Raw genomic sequence first — 19633 nt, forward strand, 5'->3', positions numbered from 1 at the left:
GTAGCAACTTATATTTATTCAATATTAGGCCAATATTATATATATTTAGCCAATATGTTTATTCTTATTATAAGCCAATATCATCATAATTACATTCATATATTATTAATAACGTTGTATGTCAATATTTTCTTCCAACAAACGTGTTTTACAAAATATCCCGCCTGAAATTAAGCCAATGAGAAACAATCGCGTAGGATATGTCATGTTTTGTTTAATTTAGAAACTAATAATAAGAGTAAAACACTAAAATCTCCAACGACGCCTTTATTTATTTTTTATCAGTCATAACGGCTCTGCTCGGTCACGGAAATGACGTGCCAGGGTAGTTATGTGAAAACGGAAGTCACGTGACACGGCTGGGAGTGCTGTCATGTGATGGTCCCTGCGTTTGCATCGAAGCTCTACACAGCCAGCGAACAAAATAATAAAACCCGCTCAGGAGACGAGAAACTCGCACAGAAGAGAGCCTGAACCCGCTGAGCGTGTATCATGGGGTGCTGTTTCAGCAGCGACAGCGAGACGTCGGAGCAGGTAGAGGAGATCTGAGCAACAGACACATATAACAGCCATAAAAACTGCTGAATGTGGCGTTTGTATTCCTGCAACAATAACATACATCACACATTTATCATTACTGGTGTGTGTTTGTAGGTCTGGCTACGCAAACAGGCCAATACTGTGTTTGTGTGTGTTTCAAAACTACACTAAACTTACTCTAATGCCTCATTTCATTTGATTGTTTTTATAATCAAAGTTATTGGCTTCAGTGCTGGATCCATGATGATTAGACATAGGAAAGGTCATAAACTGAGTGTGTGTGTGTGTGGATCTGATCCCTGGATCTGACATGTGGTCATGAATGAGGAAATTATGTATTCAGGGTTCCCAATGTCATGGAAAGTGTGATATTGATATCAGTGGGCTTTCAAATCCAGGCCTGGAAATATATGTAATTACTGAGAAAATGTAATAGAGTACATTGAAAAATTCATGATTTTGAAGAGTTTAATACAAATGCCAAATACAAATCAATTCTCATTATAATTTTCTCTAAATTCTCATATTGTAACCTTGCAATATAATTTGTAATATTATTAAATCAATCGTTTAAAAGTAAACACATTATTTACAAATGATTTGTACATTTGGACCACACTGTATTTTTTTATACTTCTTATTAAGCCATAAAATACTCTCTTTTTTGGCCAAAATCTATAAGATGATCTTTATCAGAGGTCTAAAGTATCTGAGTAAATGTAATTAGTCACTGTATCTTTTTGGCTTTTTGTAGTTTTACTGAGTATCCAAGATATTAGCCATTTTTACTCTCTACTTGACTACATTTTTAAATATGTATATGTGCTCTTAAACATTAGCATGGCACCAAACCTTTTCTGCAGCAGTTTATTTCTGCTATAAAGAAGGGATATCACCATCTACAGGGCGTTGAAGGTACGAGATCATGTGTGTTTCGCCTTGACTCACCCAAACTTGTCAACAAAGCTACTTTACACGACTGCGAGTGCATTACCAGGTAGTGTCTGAATCACAGGTGTTTCATAAGGCCGAAACCAGCTTGTCCAGTGCAAGTAGGCTTTGACTATTTAATTTTACTCCGCATTATTTTATGTATCTGTCATATGGAAGAGACCTTTTTGAAGGATATTGTATTTGTATGCCCTTTTTGAGCACTTGAGCTTAACTGAGATTTATTAGACCTTGATTTATTGCAATTTTGAGGTGTTTTATTTTGATTTTAGAGAATAAACATGTGATCGCTCTCCTCCTCACAAACCAACAGTTTCTTGTTTTTCAATGGTATGTCTCTCAGGTGTTTCAGACTTTGAGCCTACATTCAGTATGAGTAAAATACTTAAGTATTGTTAAAATCAGGTACTTTAAGACATTTACTAAAGTCGTATTGAAATCGGTGACTTGTAATGAGTCATTTTCGCTGTAAGGTGTCTGTACTTTTACTCAGGTATGGTTTCAGGTACTCTTTATACATGATTCACTGACAGTTTGAAAAAGCAGTGGAAATGCTTTCTTTGTGTAAATCACTTCTGTGCAGGGTCAAGTGATGCAAGTTTGTAAGTTGTTGCAGAGTCTGGGAAATATGGAGGAGGAAGTCATTTAGCAGATGTTGTTATCCAGAGCAACTTACAGTATACTTATGACCCGTTCAGTCGACCTGAAGCAACCTGGGGTTAAAGTCAAGTCAATTTGATTTCAACCCAAAATGTAAAAACTTGCTCCGCCTCTGACTAGTGACACAGTCACTCGATTATAGGGAAGTGGTTCAAGGCAGTGGGTTTCTAATATTTTTTGTTGTTGATTTTTACAAAGCATTTGATGTCGTTTAACATCCCTTTATTTTGAAATCTTTGCAGCATTTAGGTTTCGGAGTAAGATTCAGAAATATCATTGAAATGTTAATTGGAATCAATAGCTGCACACATATGTGACCCTGGACCACAAAACCAGTCACATGGGCCATTTTTGTTTAAATTGAGAGTTGTATGTTTTACATTGAAAGCTGAATAAATAAATTTTCCATTGATGTATGGTTTGTTAGGATAGGACAATATTTGGCCGAGATACAACTATTTTAAAATCTGGAATCTGAGAGTGCAAAATAATCTAAACATTGAGAAAATCTCCTTTAAAGTTGTCCATTTATGTTCAAGATTGTGCTGCATTCACTCACAATAACAAATGTTTTATATATTTACAGTTGGAAATTTACAAAATATCTTCATGGATCATGATCTTTACTTAATATCCTAATGATTTTTGGTATAAAAGAAAAATCGATAATTTTGGCCCATACAATGTATTGTTGGCTATTGCCACAAATATACCCGTGCGACTTATGACTGGTTTTGTGATCCAGGGTCACATATTGTCACTGACATTACTATCATCACATAGACAAATAGCTGTTCAGTCACTGTTTAAGGTCAGTGTTGCCTTCTTAAAGATGTGTGCTGGTGTGTCTTTCCGTGATCATGCTTTTGACCTCTCGACTCTTTTGTGCAGAAGAATGACGAGGTGAGGCCATTGATTCCTGACCCAAACCTGGACAGAAAACCCACCAATGGCTCGGAGCGAAACGCAGACAGCCTGACGTCCAACCGCACAGACGAGCAGGCCTTGCTCACCGTCATCCTGCAGCGCACAGCCCTGTACGAGTCCTGTCCTTATTTAGCACACACTACTAAAATTGCTCTTCTTACTTCATGTTTTTGTCTTGTTTCCAGTCCAAATATATATAAAAAAAATGAAATCAAGATGCATTTACTAAAGTAGTAAAAGGCCATAAGATATTATGTCTTGTTTTCTAGAGTTGTTGCTTAAAACAAGCAAAATTATCTACCAATGGGGTAAGAAAAATAATCTTGTTTCTGTTTGAATTAAGATTATTTTTCTCACCCCAATGGCAGATCATTTTGCTTTTTTAAGCAATAACTCACTTAATTTTGATTTATTTCTCTAGAAAACAAGACCTAATATATTATGGCCTTTTACTACTTTAGTAAATGCATCTTGATTTAAGAATTTTTAGATATTTGTACTGGAAACAAGACAAAAATACTAAGTAAGAAGAGCATTTTTTTTGCAGTGCACAGTTTTCTGCATTTAGGGCTGTTGGTGGATGAAAACCTTTTCTTTTTCTCTTGGGCAGGAACATAATTGACGTGTCGGCTGTGGATTCTCAAGGCATGGAGCAGCATGAATACATGGACAAAGCTAGACAGTACAGGTGTGTTTGCTCTTCTGAAATGCCATATATAGCAGATTATACAGGGTGGGCCATTTATATGGATACACCGTAATAACATGAGAATGGTTGGTGATATTAAAGTCCTGTTTGTGGCACATTAGTATATGTGAGGGGGCAAACTCCTCAAGATGGATGGTGACCATGGTGGCCATACTAATGTGCCACAAACAGGACTTTAATATCACCAACCATTCCCATGTTATTACTGTGTATCCATATAAATGGCCCACCCTGTAGATCTTCGCTTCTCTTTCTTTTAGGTTTTTATAGGGATAAAATACGCAAGATGGTTTCTTTTTGTTTTCTATTACGGTGTACTAACCGTGTTCAAGTTGGTTTGTTACCTAAATAACCATGCGGCGCTAGATGTGGAACATCTTTTTTGGTAAAACCTTATTTCAAATGTCCACTTTAGACATTTTATTAACGATAAGTAACTTTGCAGGTACATGCAGTCATTAGAGTATTAGTAGACCGTCTGCTTAATATCTGCTAACACTTTAATTTATTGTTCCCACAACAGATTATCAGTGACTATAAGTAACTGACTATTTAAGTAACTTTGCAAGTACATGTCAACTTATCCTTCTAACTCGAACCCTAACAGTCTACTAATACTCTGAGTTAGTTGACATGTAGTTGCAAACTAAGGTATTTATAGTTAGTAGAAAATCTAAAGTGGACCATCGAAATAAAGTGTAACCAACTTTCTTAACCTGTTAAGCTTCACCAGTGCGTCGGCGCACTGAAGCGTTTTTTATTTATTTAATTCAAAATTACTATCAGATTTAATGTTATGACTTGACAAACTATACATCATTAAAAAGATATAAGACTCAAGTTTCAGTATTTGACCACTATTGTATTCTGAGAAACTCATAGTGACAGTTATGTCTTAATTTGTGTCAGGAGTTATGAAATGAAAAAATGAGTCGATACCTTTTAATATGAATTATGCGCGTCAGCCGCTCCCATTCATAAAAAACTCTGTGCTGTCGTCATGACAGCGATACACAAAACAACGTCCCTCAGGGCTTTAGCTCAAAAATGTGCAGATTTGGAGAAATATTGATAGATTCTTTTAGATTCACATCATATTTCTATAGACAGGAATAATATTTATTGAATTTATACCCAAATGCGTCAATGTGATCTTTATGAGCGTTTGGTATTCTAATTCACAGTGTTTTCAATTCATACCAATAGCCTGAGGGCGCTATATGCACAGTAATATAGTCCATATATGGCACATGAAGAAGAGCCATGATCATGTGACATTCCAGGAAGCCTCGAACACACACACAGCTAACAGAGATCGGCTGTAATCATGCAGATAAAAGATGTTTTGAAGACAATAAACATGATTGCAATGATATCTGATTTGCCTGTGTTCTTCAAGCCATGCCAGGTATTTTTATAATAATAGATTATATTTATAATGTAATGCTAATCTATATAGACTTCATCATTGTGCATAATACTATCAAATAATATATTTTCTGTCTGTTTTTTTTATCTGAAGCTAAATTAGATCACAGAAGATTATTTAAAACATTCGGCTTGAGTTATAAAGTACGTTTTGAGCATAAATATGGTTTTAATCTCATATATTGTCGTGTATTGATGGTGTGCTAAGCTAACATGCTAGCTAGCCCTAACTGTTAGTCACATGACATGGTCTTGAAAAACATTTAACTAAATACAGAGTTTTGGGCTTATTATCTTCAGATTTTAAACATAAAATGTTTAGACATGTGGCTTTAGCTGTAGTGCATTTCTAGATTGCTCCAGTGCCAATTTCAATTTTATTTTCATGAGGATGTTTCATAAAAAATAATTTCTAATAACTTTACAAAACTTTGAAGCTATTTATAACATTTTTTGTCATTACGACAATAATTAATTCTACATTTACAATAAACTGCCAGGTGTCAGCTTTCAAACGAGATCATACTTGTGCTTTTAGTACAAAGGGTTCATGAACTGTATCTGTTTTAGTTTGGGTATGTCATTTCTGGGGATTTTTCAAAAGTGGCGTTGCAGCTTAACAGGTTTAACATCATCAGTATTTTAGGTTCAAATTTAAATGAATTACAGGGTTAGTTCTCCCAAAAATGAAAACTCTGTCATTAATTACTCTTCATTATGTCGAATCAAAGCTGTAAAACTTACGTTCATCTTCAGAACACAAATGAAGATATTATTTTTGATGAAATCTGAGAGCTTTCTGACCCTGAACCTGTATGTGTCGTGGTTCTCTCGTGAATGCGCGTTGGAGATTAAAATTTTGTAAATAAAGTGGTAAATAATGTTTTTTTTGCACAAACAAAGCACTCGTGCTGCTTCATAAAATGAACGTTAAACCCTTGTAGTCACGTGGATTACTTTAAAGATGTCTTTACCTTTCTGAGGCTTGAAAGTGCCAGTTGTGTAGCTGTCAATGGAGGGACAGAAAGCTCTCAGATTTCATCAACAAGATCTTCATTTGTGTTCATGAAGATGAACGAAAGTCTTACGGGTTTGGAAGGACATGAGGGTGAGAAATTAATGACAGAATTTTCCTTTTTGGGTGAACTAACCCTTTAACAAGGCAAAGTTCTATTACTGTTCACCATTTGTTAAAGTTTCCTGTGTATTGCATTTTTAAATGTGTGTATCGAGCTGAATGATGTGTGTTTGTGTTAAAGCACCAAGCTGGAGGTGTTGAGCAGAACGCTGTCTCAGAAGAAGCCGGTTCCTCTCCCGTCACTGACCAGCCAACCCCACCAGGTGCTCGCCGCTGACCTGGTGCCCTACGCAGACGTACAGCAGGTCAGCTTCACCTCATTAAATCACCCTATGACACGACATAAAAGAAAAAATATGGATGCTTAACTTGTTGTAAGGCTAGTCGTAGCGGTTTATGCAACTGGAGTGGAGGCGTATACAAATATTGCAAAGACATTCCTTGGGAGGCACTTCAGTGTCACATGATCCTTCATAAATCAGTCTAATATGCTGATTCGCTGTTTAAGAAACATTTCTTATTATCAATAATGTTGAAATCAGTTTTCTATTTTTGTGGAAACGGTAATATGTTTTTGTTCAGGACTCTCTGATGACTTAAAAGAACAGCAGTTATTTGAAATAGAAATCTTTAGTAACATTAGAAATGTCAATTTTTATCAATGTAATGCATCCTTGCTGAATATAACTCTTCATGACCATACGGGGTCACACTACTGTATTTATACACAGTACATGTTAAAATTGGTTTTAAGGCGAGACACGGCAGGCAAAAACATCGTTTTTTTTTTCACTGGTCAATTTTGAGATTTTGGGTTATTTGTCTTCAATAACATGTATTCTTTCAGACTTGTGCTGAAAAAAAGCCCAAAATACACATTTAGGTATTTATTTTACTACACTTTGTCTGTTTGAGTGTGCAGATTTCGCCTAAATTCAACAAAAGTTGGCGTTCTAAATCATCCCGCTGCTCCGCGATCGCTGTCTCTACCCCATCATAAAATACACCGTTGGAAAGCTCTCTCTTTTCTGTACAATGCTGTCGGATCCAAATATGGTCATTTCCTCTCTATCAGCAACCAATCATGCAAGTAAAACAGGCGATTTAACTCGAAATGCGCAATCTCATTGGCTGATGCCAATTTCTGACAACGTGATTCGTCCAGAATCATCACGTGACGCGCTCTGACATTTCCGCGGTAGTTCAAAATGTCGAAAGATATGCGTGTAAAATTCTCTCAGAGAAGCCGAACACAGTTGTCATTAGCTAGAAGACAAGGGATTACAAAACAAAGACAAAAGATGATGAAATGCCATATGGGTCTTCACAATTTTTTTATGAGAGCCGCACTGATAGGACAAAATCAGTAGGAGAGAGCCATACGTCGTCCTTTCAGTTTCGGTTCTACATGTTTTTAAATACCAAGTATTTACATGTTCTCTCGATAAACTACCTCTTTTAATCCGATCGAAATTATTTGTAATATAGCTGACACTTTGAGTTTGTAATGGGTTATGTATTATGTTATAGCCCTACTTATTTTTAATGTTTTTAAGAAATATCTGTAGTGACTGGCTGCATGATATCGGCGTATTTTTTACAGCCATGCGAGCCACAAATTAAAGCTTATTGGCGGGCCGCACGAGGCTCGCGAGCCGCGCAATGAGAACCCTGACATAGTGTGTTGGTGTCGATGCGTTACGAACAAGCTGTAACATTTTGAACACATCTAAATGTAAGTCATAAAGACACATTACATTTCAAAGCACTCAAAACCCACGAGCCAAATCCTGAAAACAGTCCCTCGTCAGCTGATGGTGAAGCTAACCAACCAGGCTCCCTTCAGCACTGGTTCAAAACAACTCAACAGGACAAAACTAATTATGAATCATTCAAAATATCAATATTTAGAACATTGGAGAAAGCAAACAAAGTAGACTAAATTGTTATTTGATAGAGTATCTGCACACTGTCAGAGAAGAAGAGAGGGATCCTGACTAAATACAGGCTCAGTGACCACTAACTGGGTCAGACAGAGATGCACTTCCTCCACTGGGAAAAAGTATCATCACGAAGTGATTTACACCTTGGACAAATAGCCAAAAGAATAAAACTTCCCAAAGTTAGCACCAGAAAAGAAGCTGGAAGTTCTCCTAGGAGAGGGTACAGCAGCTCCACTGACAGCTAAATATGTTCTTCCTGAGGGACTGTGATACCGGTATATAGTTTTTCCATTCCACCTGTGTGATGGACTGTTGATGTGTTGTTTTGGATGTTATGATCAGTGATGGATGAAGTAATAATGAGTTTTGGATGTTAAACAGTGTGATAGATGGATTTTACTTGGACCTAAAGCATATTTTGTCTGCAATTCATGGCTTTCAATAGAAATTAGTGGAATTTTGCCATAAAAATCTTTAAAGGCCGTTTTCTCAAAATGAGTTTTTTCTTGCACTCCTAGTGAGGATTTTCCACTTCTGTAGCACCTACATACACCAAACTTTACAGTCGTATTCCTAACTATATTGTGAAGGTTTGTTCAGAGGGATTTGTTGAAATATCATTCTTGGCCTGATTTATGACATTTTATGCCAAAAAATAGGGCGGAAATCATCAAAACAATAAATGCGTGAAGTGCTGCATGGGGTATGAAGTCTCGGTGCTCTTTGGTTGCGTGGGATGATTAAAGATATTAGAAAAAGTCCAAGGCACTCGAATTGGTGAAAAAACTTTAAAAAGCCTTTATTTCTTCATGGCTATAACTTTTAAAATTGTTATGGTGAGAAGCAAAAGTAGGCCTACACCTACGCGTTGCGGCTGCTAGCCTTCATCAGGGCGGAAATCATTTTTTAAGGCTATTGCCAGTATTTTCTGATTTACAGGGTAACAAAAGGGGATATTCATAATCCCCTCTGAACATGTCTTTTCATTAAATATATCAACAAAATGCAAAAATAATTTTGAACCTTGTTTTTTTTCAATGGTCAGATTTGTCACTTCAAAATATATGCAAATTAACACATATTTAATTAGATATAGCCTCATTAGCATATTTAAAAATAAAATTACAAAAAACTTGCAATGCATTTTTTTCTCCTATTCATGTGAGTAATCAACTGGTAAAGTTTGATGGTGATATCTGTAAGTTAACAATTTTACCCTATTCACCTTTAGTGTCTCGCCTTAAGTCAGTTATTTATATCTTTTGCTGTAGTGTGTCAGTAGGAAATATCAGTTTACATTTCCAAACATTCTTTTTGCCATTAATTGTAATAATCCAGTGAGATTTGTGTATGCACAAGGAGTCTGACAACAGCCAGGATGATCTGATCTCACCATCATCGAGTCCGTCTGTGATTACATGAAGAAACAGAAAAAACTGAGACAGACTAAATCCAGAAGAACTGCGGGAACGTCTCCAAGACGCTTGAAGAAACCTTCCTGCAAAGCTACAGGACTGTGAAAAGTACTGGCACTTGTTAAAATGCTGTAAAGTGAGAATACTTTAAAAAATAAAATCATAAATTGAAATTATTTATGATTTAACTTCTATTAACTAATTCAAATCAATATATGGTGTAACGAACCTTTCGTTTTAAACGGCTTTTGTCCAGGTACACTTGCGCATCGTTTTTCAGGGAGCTTTGCAGGAAGGTTTCTTCAAGCGTCTTGGAGACGTTCCCGCAGTTCTTCTGGATTTAGTCTGTCTCAGTTTTATATATTAACTCAGGGGATATTAACATGCCTAAGACTTTTGCACAGTACTGTATATAAATTAAGAATTTAAGAACATTAATTGCACATTAATGCACTAGAATTCACTGGACAGTGTTTTGTTTGATTCATTGTGCTCTTTCCTCCTCAGGTCTCTAAGATCGCTGCGTACGCCTACAGCGCCATCTCACAAATCAAAGTAGATGCCAAGGAAGAGCTGGTGGTGCAGTTTGCTATACCATGATTCAAAGAATGGACCCTGTCCTCTCCACAATCTCTGTTTCTCTCTCTCTTTCTGGCCCTTTTCACTCCTCTGTTCTCCTTCCAAACTTCTTGATATGCAGACGCCCATGTCTTTGTTCTCTGAATGTCCTGCAGATAAACATAATTCACCCCAACCAGAGCTCTTTGTGTAAATCCGTCACCCGAGACCACAGAACAGATCCGAGAGGGGAAAACCGTCTGATCCCAGCGGTTTCTGTGACGAGTTGCACTTGATCAGTTACGGTAGATCTTCAGGTGTGTGTTCATGCATTAATCAAACCTTTTACAACAAAAATGTCAAATTCGACAGTCGTGTCAAGCTGCTACGATTGCATATTTTAGTTTTATTTGTTCTTGTTGTTGTTTTTTCTGTTGGATTTTCAGTTGGTTAGACATTGTTAAACTGAGACTCCAGTCTTCACATTTATACCTGTACTAGTTTTACTCAGTTCGGCGGGGTCGTCTTTACACACATTGTTCTGCACGTAATTCATTCATTCGCCTGGAATCACTGTGGTTTAGAGTTCATTATTCCTAATTAAATCCCATTAAATGTATGCACTGTGTTTCAGGATTGGGATGCTGATGAATGGGCAACATGCATAAATAATACCTCTGTCTAACCAGAGTAACACACGTAACCCTTTTACTTTTTTTGTGTTAATTCTTCATTGGAAGCAGAACTCTCTTGTTGTGTGTGAATGATCTGCTTGAAAGTCAATCAAATTGATTCCCGGCTGGTTTAGATTCGAGTCTATTACTGTTACCTACTCAAAGTATGGGATGTCCTGCAACTTTAGACCTTGTTAATTCGAGTTTTTAACTAGTCGGCATCATTTTCTTCATTTGCCATGTCGTGGCGGAGTGTAAATATAGGCTAACGGAACAAGTGACGTGCCGCGCCATGTCATATCAAAACTATTGGTTCATTTGCGGTTCATTTTGAATCCTTTAAAGCGGCTCTGCTGTAACTGGAGGGAAAGGGTTTCTTTTACTGTCAGGCAGTCATATCGGAAAACACAGACGCTGATTAAACCGAGCCAGGGCAGTGAGGCCTGTCTAACAAGTAAACATACTGTAAAAATCAGAGAGTTTTGGATGAGGCGGTGGTTCGAACGGCAGTTTGTAAAGGAAGTTTTTGTGTCAATGCCTTTAATGTACAAAGTGTAAAATGATTCAAGAAGAATGATTAGCGGGAAGCGTAAACGCTGTACGGCGCCCCCTGGCTGTATTATGCCTTAGTTGTAAGGCTTCTCGATCAGTGGCTTGTTTTTAGCTAAGCAAACAGGGACACTTTTACCTTGCCTGTTCCACTTTTAATGTAATAAAAACAGTTAAAAATATATTATGAAGTTGCTTTAACATAGTCAAACTATTTTTTTTTCTTCTGTTGTGCCGAAAGACGAGGAAAGCACTAGTGAACTGCCCCTCTTTCCTGACCGAGTTTGAAATGCCACACAGTATGTTTGTGTAATTATTTATTTTTGATTTTATGTATTTTTGCACGCATACAGACCGTGTGGCACCATTGGCTCTCTAGATCGTCACAAGGCGCATTTCTCTTTCTTTGAGATTTTTAAAGGGATAAAATACGCTGCAAGACTCAAGATGGGGTTTTTTGTTTTGTTTTTTTGTTGCAGTGAACTAATAAGTGTTCAAGTTTGTTTGTTATCCTAAATGTGGAATACTACCTGATTTACAGAGATCTCGTTTCTTAGGCTAGTACCAAAAATTTAATCTCAATATTCTGTTAATACTGTTTTGTTGAATGAAATTATGCATTAAAGACTTTCAAAATTGTAAAGTATTATTTTATTTTATTGAATGTGCAGACATACATTAGTGGCGAGTACAATGAGAATATTTTGTTCATTCATTGTCTTGCATGCAACACTTCTAGATTGCTTTAGTGGACGTTACTCTGTTGCTTAAGATGTTTCACCACTTACCCATGTGGCTTCATCAACAGCTAATGAAGAAACACTCGAGGTGACTAAAGTAACTCCAGCCCTGCAACTATTATACGGTTTTGGATGAGGTTATAGTAAAGGCAACTTAACTGTGGTAGATCAAACCGTTGCTAATAAACATTAACGTTTATTAGACATAAAGCCAAGCCATCTGTAACATGACAGGGTGTCGGGTGAGGAAGGCTCAGTCCACTTTGCTTTGACTCATGGATTTGCGCGGGTTTCTCCTCCTATGCCAAACTGAAGTCAACTCTCGCTCTTGTTTGGTCACTGCACTGAAATCAATCATCTTCACATGAGGAAGGGTGGCGATCAAATGTGCCCTGGAAAGAGAGGGAGAAAAGCAACTTAGTGGAATAATCATACCTCGAATACAGAACATTTGTCTGTGATTTTATACACAATTCTGAGCAATTCAACACTTCATAACAGAGAAATTGGTAACACTTTACAATAAGGTCCTGTTTGTTAAAGGGTTAGTTAGTTCACCCAAAAATGAAAATTCTGTCAGTAATTACTCGCCCTCATGTTGTTCCATTTCGTTCATCTTAGGAACACAAATTAAGATATTTTTGATGAAATCTGAGAGCTGTCTCACTCCTTCATAGGCTGCAAGGTAATTGATATCTGCCATCCCAGAAAAGTTAGTGAAGACATCGTTAAAATAGTCCAAGTGACTACAGTGGCTCAACCTTAAAGGGATAGTTCAGGATTTTAGACATGAATCTCTATAGCTTCCCCATAAGCAGTGTGGTGCATTGACCATGACTTACCCCCGACAGCGTCCTGTGAGCCGAGCTCCGGTCCAGTTTTGGTCAAGATGAAATTAGTCCGGCAAGATTGCTGGGGTCACGGCAATAAAGCTTTTTTCTTCTCAAATCAATATGTGTTCAAAAGAGTGATATATTTGCGTCACTAAAACGTTGTCTATGGAGAGGTCAGACCTCGTAATGGCTTGGCACTATTTTCTCCCCTGTCATATCACTGCGCGCTGCCGCTACCTACAGCCAGCTGCGAGCTGCGCAGGCGCACACCACTTTTTCAGTTGTTCGGCAGTGTTTACAGCAGTGTTTACGTGCTCAGAACAGCTACACGAACGAGCTAACATAGCTACTCACCAAGAGCGATCAGTTTGTACAAGCTTTGTAGAAAATGGTGCGGACTTGTGACTATCCGGACTGTACAAACAAAGATGTGGCGCTTTCTCCTCACACATTTCAAAGATTTCCTGTGGCAGATGTTGCTCTGAGGCGACTATCGTTCTCTTTACGAGCTGTAAACAAAGTGACACGTGCGCGGCTCGCAGCTGGCTGTAGGTAGCGGCAGCGCGCAGTGATATGACAGGGGAAGAAAATAGTGCCAAGCCATTACGAGGTCTGACCTCTCCATAGACAACGTTTTAGTGACGCAAATATATCACTCTTTTGAACACATATTGATTTGAGAAGAAAAAAGCTTTATTGCCGTGACCCCAGCAAACTTGCCGGACTAATTTCATCTTGACCAAAACTGGACCGGAGCTCGGCTCACAGGACGCTGTCGGGGGTAAGTCATGGTCAATGCACCACACTGCTTATGGGGAAGCTATAGAGATTCATGTCTAAAATCCTGAACTATCCCTTTAAGTTTATCAAGCGATGAGAATACTTTTTTTGTACGCAAAAACAAACAAAAATGACAACTTTATTCAACTCTTCATTTTCTTCTGTGTGTACCTCTGAGTGAGTTCACGTAGTGTAACAGCGCAGCGCTTCTGGGTTGTACGTCAGAACGTAGGCTCACTATTGGCCGACACTGGTCATGTGTGTGATGCTGGCCAATAGTGAGCCTACGTTCTGACATACAACCCAGAAGCGCTGCGCTGTTACACTACGTGAACTCACTCAGAGGTACACACAGAAGAAAATGAAGAGTTGAATAAAGTTGTCATTTTTGTTTGTTTTTGCGTACAAAAAGTATTCTCATCGCTTGATAAACTTAAGGTTGAGCCACTGTAGTCACTTGGACTATTTTAACAATGTCTTCACTAACTTTTCTGGGATGGCAGATATCAATTACCTTGCAGCCTATGAAGGAGTGAGACAGCTCTCAGATTTCATCAAAAATATATTAATTTGTGTTCTGAAGATGAACAAAGGTCTTAAGGGGTTGGAACCACATGAGGGTGAGGGGATTTTTGGGTGAACTAACCCTTTAACTACCTTTGTTAAAGGGTGTGTGTGTAGAATTCAGATTGTGTATGAACAAATCCCTTGTTATTAGTGACACCGGTGGCCGTTAAGTGAACTGCATCCAGCAACTTATTGCTCGATGATGTCACTTTGTAGGCCAATCAATAGTTTGCATCACGCTGGTTCCCTCGACAAAAACCCATAGGATTTTCCCATAGGCTGTTGGATTATCGCTAAAAACAAGCTCTGTGATCAACAAAAGTTTGATACTTTCATGTTTTGTCCATCAAGATAATTATCACAGATGAGCACAACTTTTATGAATTTTGAAGCTTAAATGCAGTCGCCTGATGTAAAAAGCTAAAGGTAGGCTATAAACAAACTACACCACGGCCCCACGAATTTGACCCCAAAAGCAAGATTTTAACAGTTTCATAACCCTTGTTTTTAATTACATTTTTCATTAATTAATGGAAGAACAACAAATAAATCCATGATGAATAAATAATTTGTTTTCGCATTAATAGGCTTTGTAATGAGAATTTAGGGGGGAAATGTGCTTGACGTTACATACGTCTAATGCAAAAACTCTTGAAGGTGCATAAAATAGGCTTTGTTGTGCAAAATATATGGTCTTATTTCTTTCTATTTGATTGTGTGGTGAGACCAGACCTCGACCTGTCCTTGATTATAGGCCATGGGCTGGGAAAGGTCTTAACACATGCACCTGCCGCGTGTGTATCAGAACTATATGTGATTACTGTTGCTGTGCAGAGGTTTGTAACTGGATCCTAACCGCAGTTTCAGCACCTGTTGTACAGAGATCCACAGGGGAAAATCACAGAGTTCAGATACGGCAAGATGTGTTTACTGCATGAACACTGTACTGAGGCAAAAAGTTTAGTTCTGTTATTAACTCGCCATCAGTCATGACATGCGGCTTGCTTTCTTTTGAACTTTTGAGTTGCACAGAACAAAAGTCAAACAGATCTGGAACGACTTAAGGGTGAAAAATGGAAACTGAAAAAACTTTTCCAAAAACCTTTGGAAACTCTTCTGCTCCCTGAATTGTGCACAGGGCCTAAAATGAACACTTGCCAAATGCGAGTAAAAGAAAGCATTGGCGAGTATGGTAAATGGACTGCATTTATATAGTGCTTTCACAGACCTATGGCCACCAAAGCGCTTTACATATAGCCTCACATTCACCCATTCATTCACTCATTCATACACCGACGGCGGTGTCAGCCATGCAAGGCGCCATCCAGCTCGTCGGGAGCAGCTGGGGTTAGGTGTCTTGCTCATGGACACCTCGACACTTGGTCAGGTGGAAACGGGGATAGAACACCAACCTTCCGGTTTGTAGACAACCTACATGAACCAATGAGCCACTGCCGCCCAATATAGTAAAGATACAAATGAAATAAACAGTGCTTTTCAGGTTTTTCAGGTAGGTCTAACAGTAGTTTTCAGCGACAGAAATGTAATAAAGTAAGCAAATGTAAAATAACACTGTATAGGCTAGTCTTCACTGCATAAATTTAGCATCCTTATTAATGAATGCTTATTAAAGTTACAAAGGTTATTCAGTCAAGAGCAGGGAGTGATTTTTCTTTGTCCAACATTAAAAACACACAGCAGCAGGAATATTAGGGTGTATATTCGCTCTTGAATAGCGAATGCACGGATCTAATATACGGATACACTTGCATTTACTTTTTCAACTGTTTGTGTTCACTTAAGACATAACCAACTATGTCTACTAGTATACTCGTATACTCTATTTTTTTTATATCGTTTTGTGTGAAATTGTCCACTCAAGTGCAAGAAGACATGAAAGAGAGCACAGTTTAGTTCGGATGGGTGCGCACACAAAACTTTCCACACAGTGCAGCGCGTGAGTAACGAAATGAGCTCCTTTCGCGTCTTCTTGGGCTTGAATATTTAAAGTTTTAGGAATTCTAACAATGCATGAAAGTTAACAAATGTGAACGACAAAATGATATAAAAAAAATAGCGAGTATACTAGTAAACATAGTCGGTTATGTCTTAAGTGAACACAAACAGTTGAAAAAGTAAATGCAAGTGTATCCGTATATTAGATCTGTGCATTCGCTCTTAAAGTGACAGTAGCCTAATATTCCTGCTGCTGTGTGTTTAATGTTGGACAAAGAAAAATCACTCACTGTTCTTGACTGAATAACCTTTGTAACTTTAATAAGCATTCATTAATAAGGATGCTAAATTTATGCAGTGAAGACTAGCCTATACAGTGTTATTTTACATTTGCTTACTTTATTACATTTCTGTCGCTGAAAACTACTGTTAGACCTACCTGAAAAACCTGAAAAGCACTGTTTATTTCATTTGTATCTTTACTATATTGTGTTTATTTTTGCTTATGCTTGTAATATGATTATTTGTTCTTATTTTATTACTGACTGTTAACTTGTCTTTAATAATGTTTTAATTTATATTAGTTAGGCTAGTAGTTTTAGCTCAGAATTGGAGTAGAGAATTGTGAATTTGCACAGGTGTCTAAAATTTTGGTGTCATTACTGCCTGTTTTTACAAACCAGTTTGTAACCTGTTAAAAAAAAAAAAAAAAGCCCAGATGGTACATTTTCTTTTTGCCACACCTGCCAATGGCTGATACAAAGTCACCGGCCATTGGCAGATGCAGCAAAAAGTTAGTTTTAGGCCCTGATTGTGTATCTAACTGCCCTTGGACCTTCAACCATACCTGTAGTCAGGCTCGGTCACTATGGGGTTGCCGTGCAGAGTGATGGTATGGAGGGACGGCAGCACAGCAAGTTTATCCACTTCTGACAACTTACAAATACGATTTCCATGGAGATACAACAAACGTAACTCTTTAAGTTGAGTGAGGACCTGACGGAAAGAGAGAGATTGACATGTCAGTGTTGATCCTCTAGTATAGTACATAATCTAAACACAAACTGTTCTGCTAGACACAGGTGGAGAAGTGCGTACTGGGTCGATGTGTTCAATCTCATTGAAGGAGAGGTCGAGCCAGGCCAGACGGTTCGGCTCAGCAAACAGAGCAGAGATTGTGTCCGTCAGACCCGACAAGTCTGAGATTAAGTTGTTGTTGAGTCTGAGCGTCTGGCTGAGGAACTTCCGCTCCGAGTCGCGCTTTAGCCGAAGAGCGCCTGGATTCGGCACATCAGAAAGAATGTCTGAAGAAAAGGGGATGGAAAGAAAGAAAGTTAATAGTGCTTTAGAGGAAAAGCAATGCTCCCAATAATTGTACAAATTGATACAGACTGATAATAATTTGTGTATGTTCTTTCAGAGGAGAAATGTAATAAATTACTTTAAATCACATTTCCATACAATGTTTTTTGAAAGAAGTCTCTTCTGCTCCCCAAGGCTGCATTTATTTGATCCAAAAACAGTAATATTGTGAAATATTATTACAATTTAAAATAACTGTTTTCTATTTGAATACATTTAAAATGTAAATTATGTGATCAAAGCTGTATTTTCAGCATCATTACTCCAGTGTCACGTGATTCTTCAGAAATCATTCTAATACTAGTGCAAAGTGCCCGTGCAAAATCAGTTTTTGTGTGTGTTTTTAGTAATTGTTGGTTTGGTGTATTTGAGTGCTCATTGCTACAATTACACAGCAAAAGTTCAGTGACATTTTTATTTGTGCATGGTAGAAAGCACACAGTGAACTCTTGAGAAAACGCTATGCTTGAGCAAACAGTTTGTGAATAGGCAACTACAAATGATGCCCGTGAAAGAGACTGTGAACGCATTGAAAAGGATATGTTTAGTTGGTGAATAGCATAGGCTACTATTACAGTAGCGATAACGTTAAGCGCACCAGAATGAAATATAATATTCAGAAGTGAACAGCATAGCTGACTTACAGATTCAGTTAACATCCACAAATGAATAAGCGCGTCGATTCAGGGAGCAGTGCAAAGTGTTGGTTTTTGTGTGTGTTTTTAGTAATTGTTGGTTTGGTGTGTTTGAGTGCTCATTGCTACAATTACACAGCAAAAGTTCGGTGACATTTTTATTTGTGCATGGTAGAAAGCAAATACTGATACTGACATAATGACATACAATAAATGTGGAAAACTGAACTACACGATTCAGTGACAGCTACACAGTGAACTCCGAGAAAACGCTACGCTAGAGCAAATAGTTTGTGAATAGGTTATTACAAATGTCCGTGAATACAATATAATATTCAGAAGTAAACAGTGTAGCTGACAGAGTGTTTATGTCAGAATGCTTATTTTTAAACCACAACCTTCTAAGTGCTTCTTTTACCGATATATTTACTGATATTTTTTGCATTTCTAATCCAAACAGCATCATTCAGATGATGATTTGATGCTCAAGTAACATTCTGATTAATGTTAAAAGAAAAGTGTTCACTTTTTTTCCCCTCGTGATTCTTTGATGAATAGAAAGTTCAAAAGAACAGCATTTATATGAAATATAAATCCTTTGTAATGTTCTATATAGAATATATATGTATGTAATATTATAGGCTAATGTAAAATTATATACATATATATTTAAACTAATCTGTTTTTAATGTGTGTCTTAATGTAAGTTTTCCCACCATCCGTCAAAACCGCTCGGACCGATTCTGTGAACCAGATGAACCGATTCATTGGAAAGATCCGACTCAAAGGAAGGACTCGTTAAAGCATTCTATTCTGTTTCTGTTCTATTTTGTTTCACTCGAAAATGTGGCCCATTTCGGGAAATAAAATGCGTTTTCTAATGTTGAAACAGCAGAAAATGAATTCTGACCTACAAATTAAGAAGAAGAAGTGTGATGTAAGCAAAACTTTCCAACACATATAAAAGTATGCACTGTAGAAACACACCTGGAATTGTGTTGAGCTCCTTAAAAGAAAAGTCCACTGGAGATCCAAACATGTTCAAACCCCCAGGCTTCAGAAAACAAGATCAAAACCTACAAATTCCAATCAGATGGAAGAGTACAAACACTGATCTTGAAACGAAGTTTAACGTAAGTGCATAGAGTGACAATTAAAATTTAACCACATAATAAACGATGGATTTTCTAAATTGTCGTCACCATAGTCATGATTTTAGGTGTTCTTTAACCATAGAAAGTTAGGATCACGCCAGCATGGGCGGACCGCAAACAAAGTTACCATGGAAACAACGCGTGTAGTATTGCATTCTGGGAGATGTATTTCAT

The 19633-nt window shown here is 37.6% G+C and overlaps 2 protein-coding genes across 3 annotated transcripts; one reads left to right on the forward strand and one right to left on the reverse strand.

The window, feature by feature from the left end:
* The first annotated feature begins 302 nt into the window (after positions 1-302).
* lamtor1 (late endosomal/lysosomal adaptor, MAPK and MTOR activator 1) lies at positions 303-10828 on the forward strand. 2 transcript variants are annotated; one of them, XM_081371698.1, is made up of 5 exons: positions 303-534; positions 3043-3188; positions 3689-3766; positions 6475-6598; positions 10159-10828. In XM_081371698.1, the coding sequence occupies exons 1-5, from the start codon at positions 493-495 to the stop codon at positions 10249-10251; spliced, it is 483 nt and encodes a 160-aa protein (XP_081227824.1). In that variant the 5' UTR covers positions 303-492; the 3' UTR covers positions 10252-10828. The 2 variants fall into 2 exon arrangements, with proteins under 2 accessions (XP_081227824.1, XP_081227825.1); XM_081371699.1 differs by having other exon boundaries at positions 363-534; positions 3046-3188.
* Positions 10829-12202: 1374 nt separating this feature from the next.
* On the reverse strand, positions 12203-19392 carry lrrc51 (leucine rich repeat containing 51). The gene is made up of 4 exons (XM_081369947.1): positions 19293-19392; positions 17407-17612; positions 17156-17304; positions 12203-12564 (listed from the first exon to the last, which is right to left on the reverse strand). Exons 1-4 carry the CDS (start codon positions 19342-19344, stop codon positions 12426-12428), a joined length of 546 nt encoding a protein of 181 aa, XP_081226073.1. The 5' UTR covers positions 19345-19392; the 3' UTR covers positions 12203-12425.
* Positions 19393-19633: the final 241 nt, after the last annotated feature.

The sequence above is a fragment of the Scardinius erythrophthalmus genome (genome assembly GCF_964197995.2).
Source record: "Scardinius erythrophthalmus genome assembly, chromosome: 7".
In the NCBI taxonomy this organism is placed as follows: Eukaryota; Metazoa; Chordata; class Actinopteri; order Cypriniformes; family Leuciscidae; genus Scardinius; species Scardinius erythrophthalmus.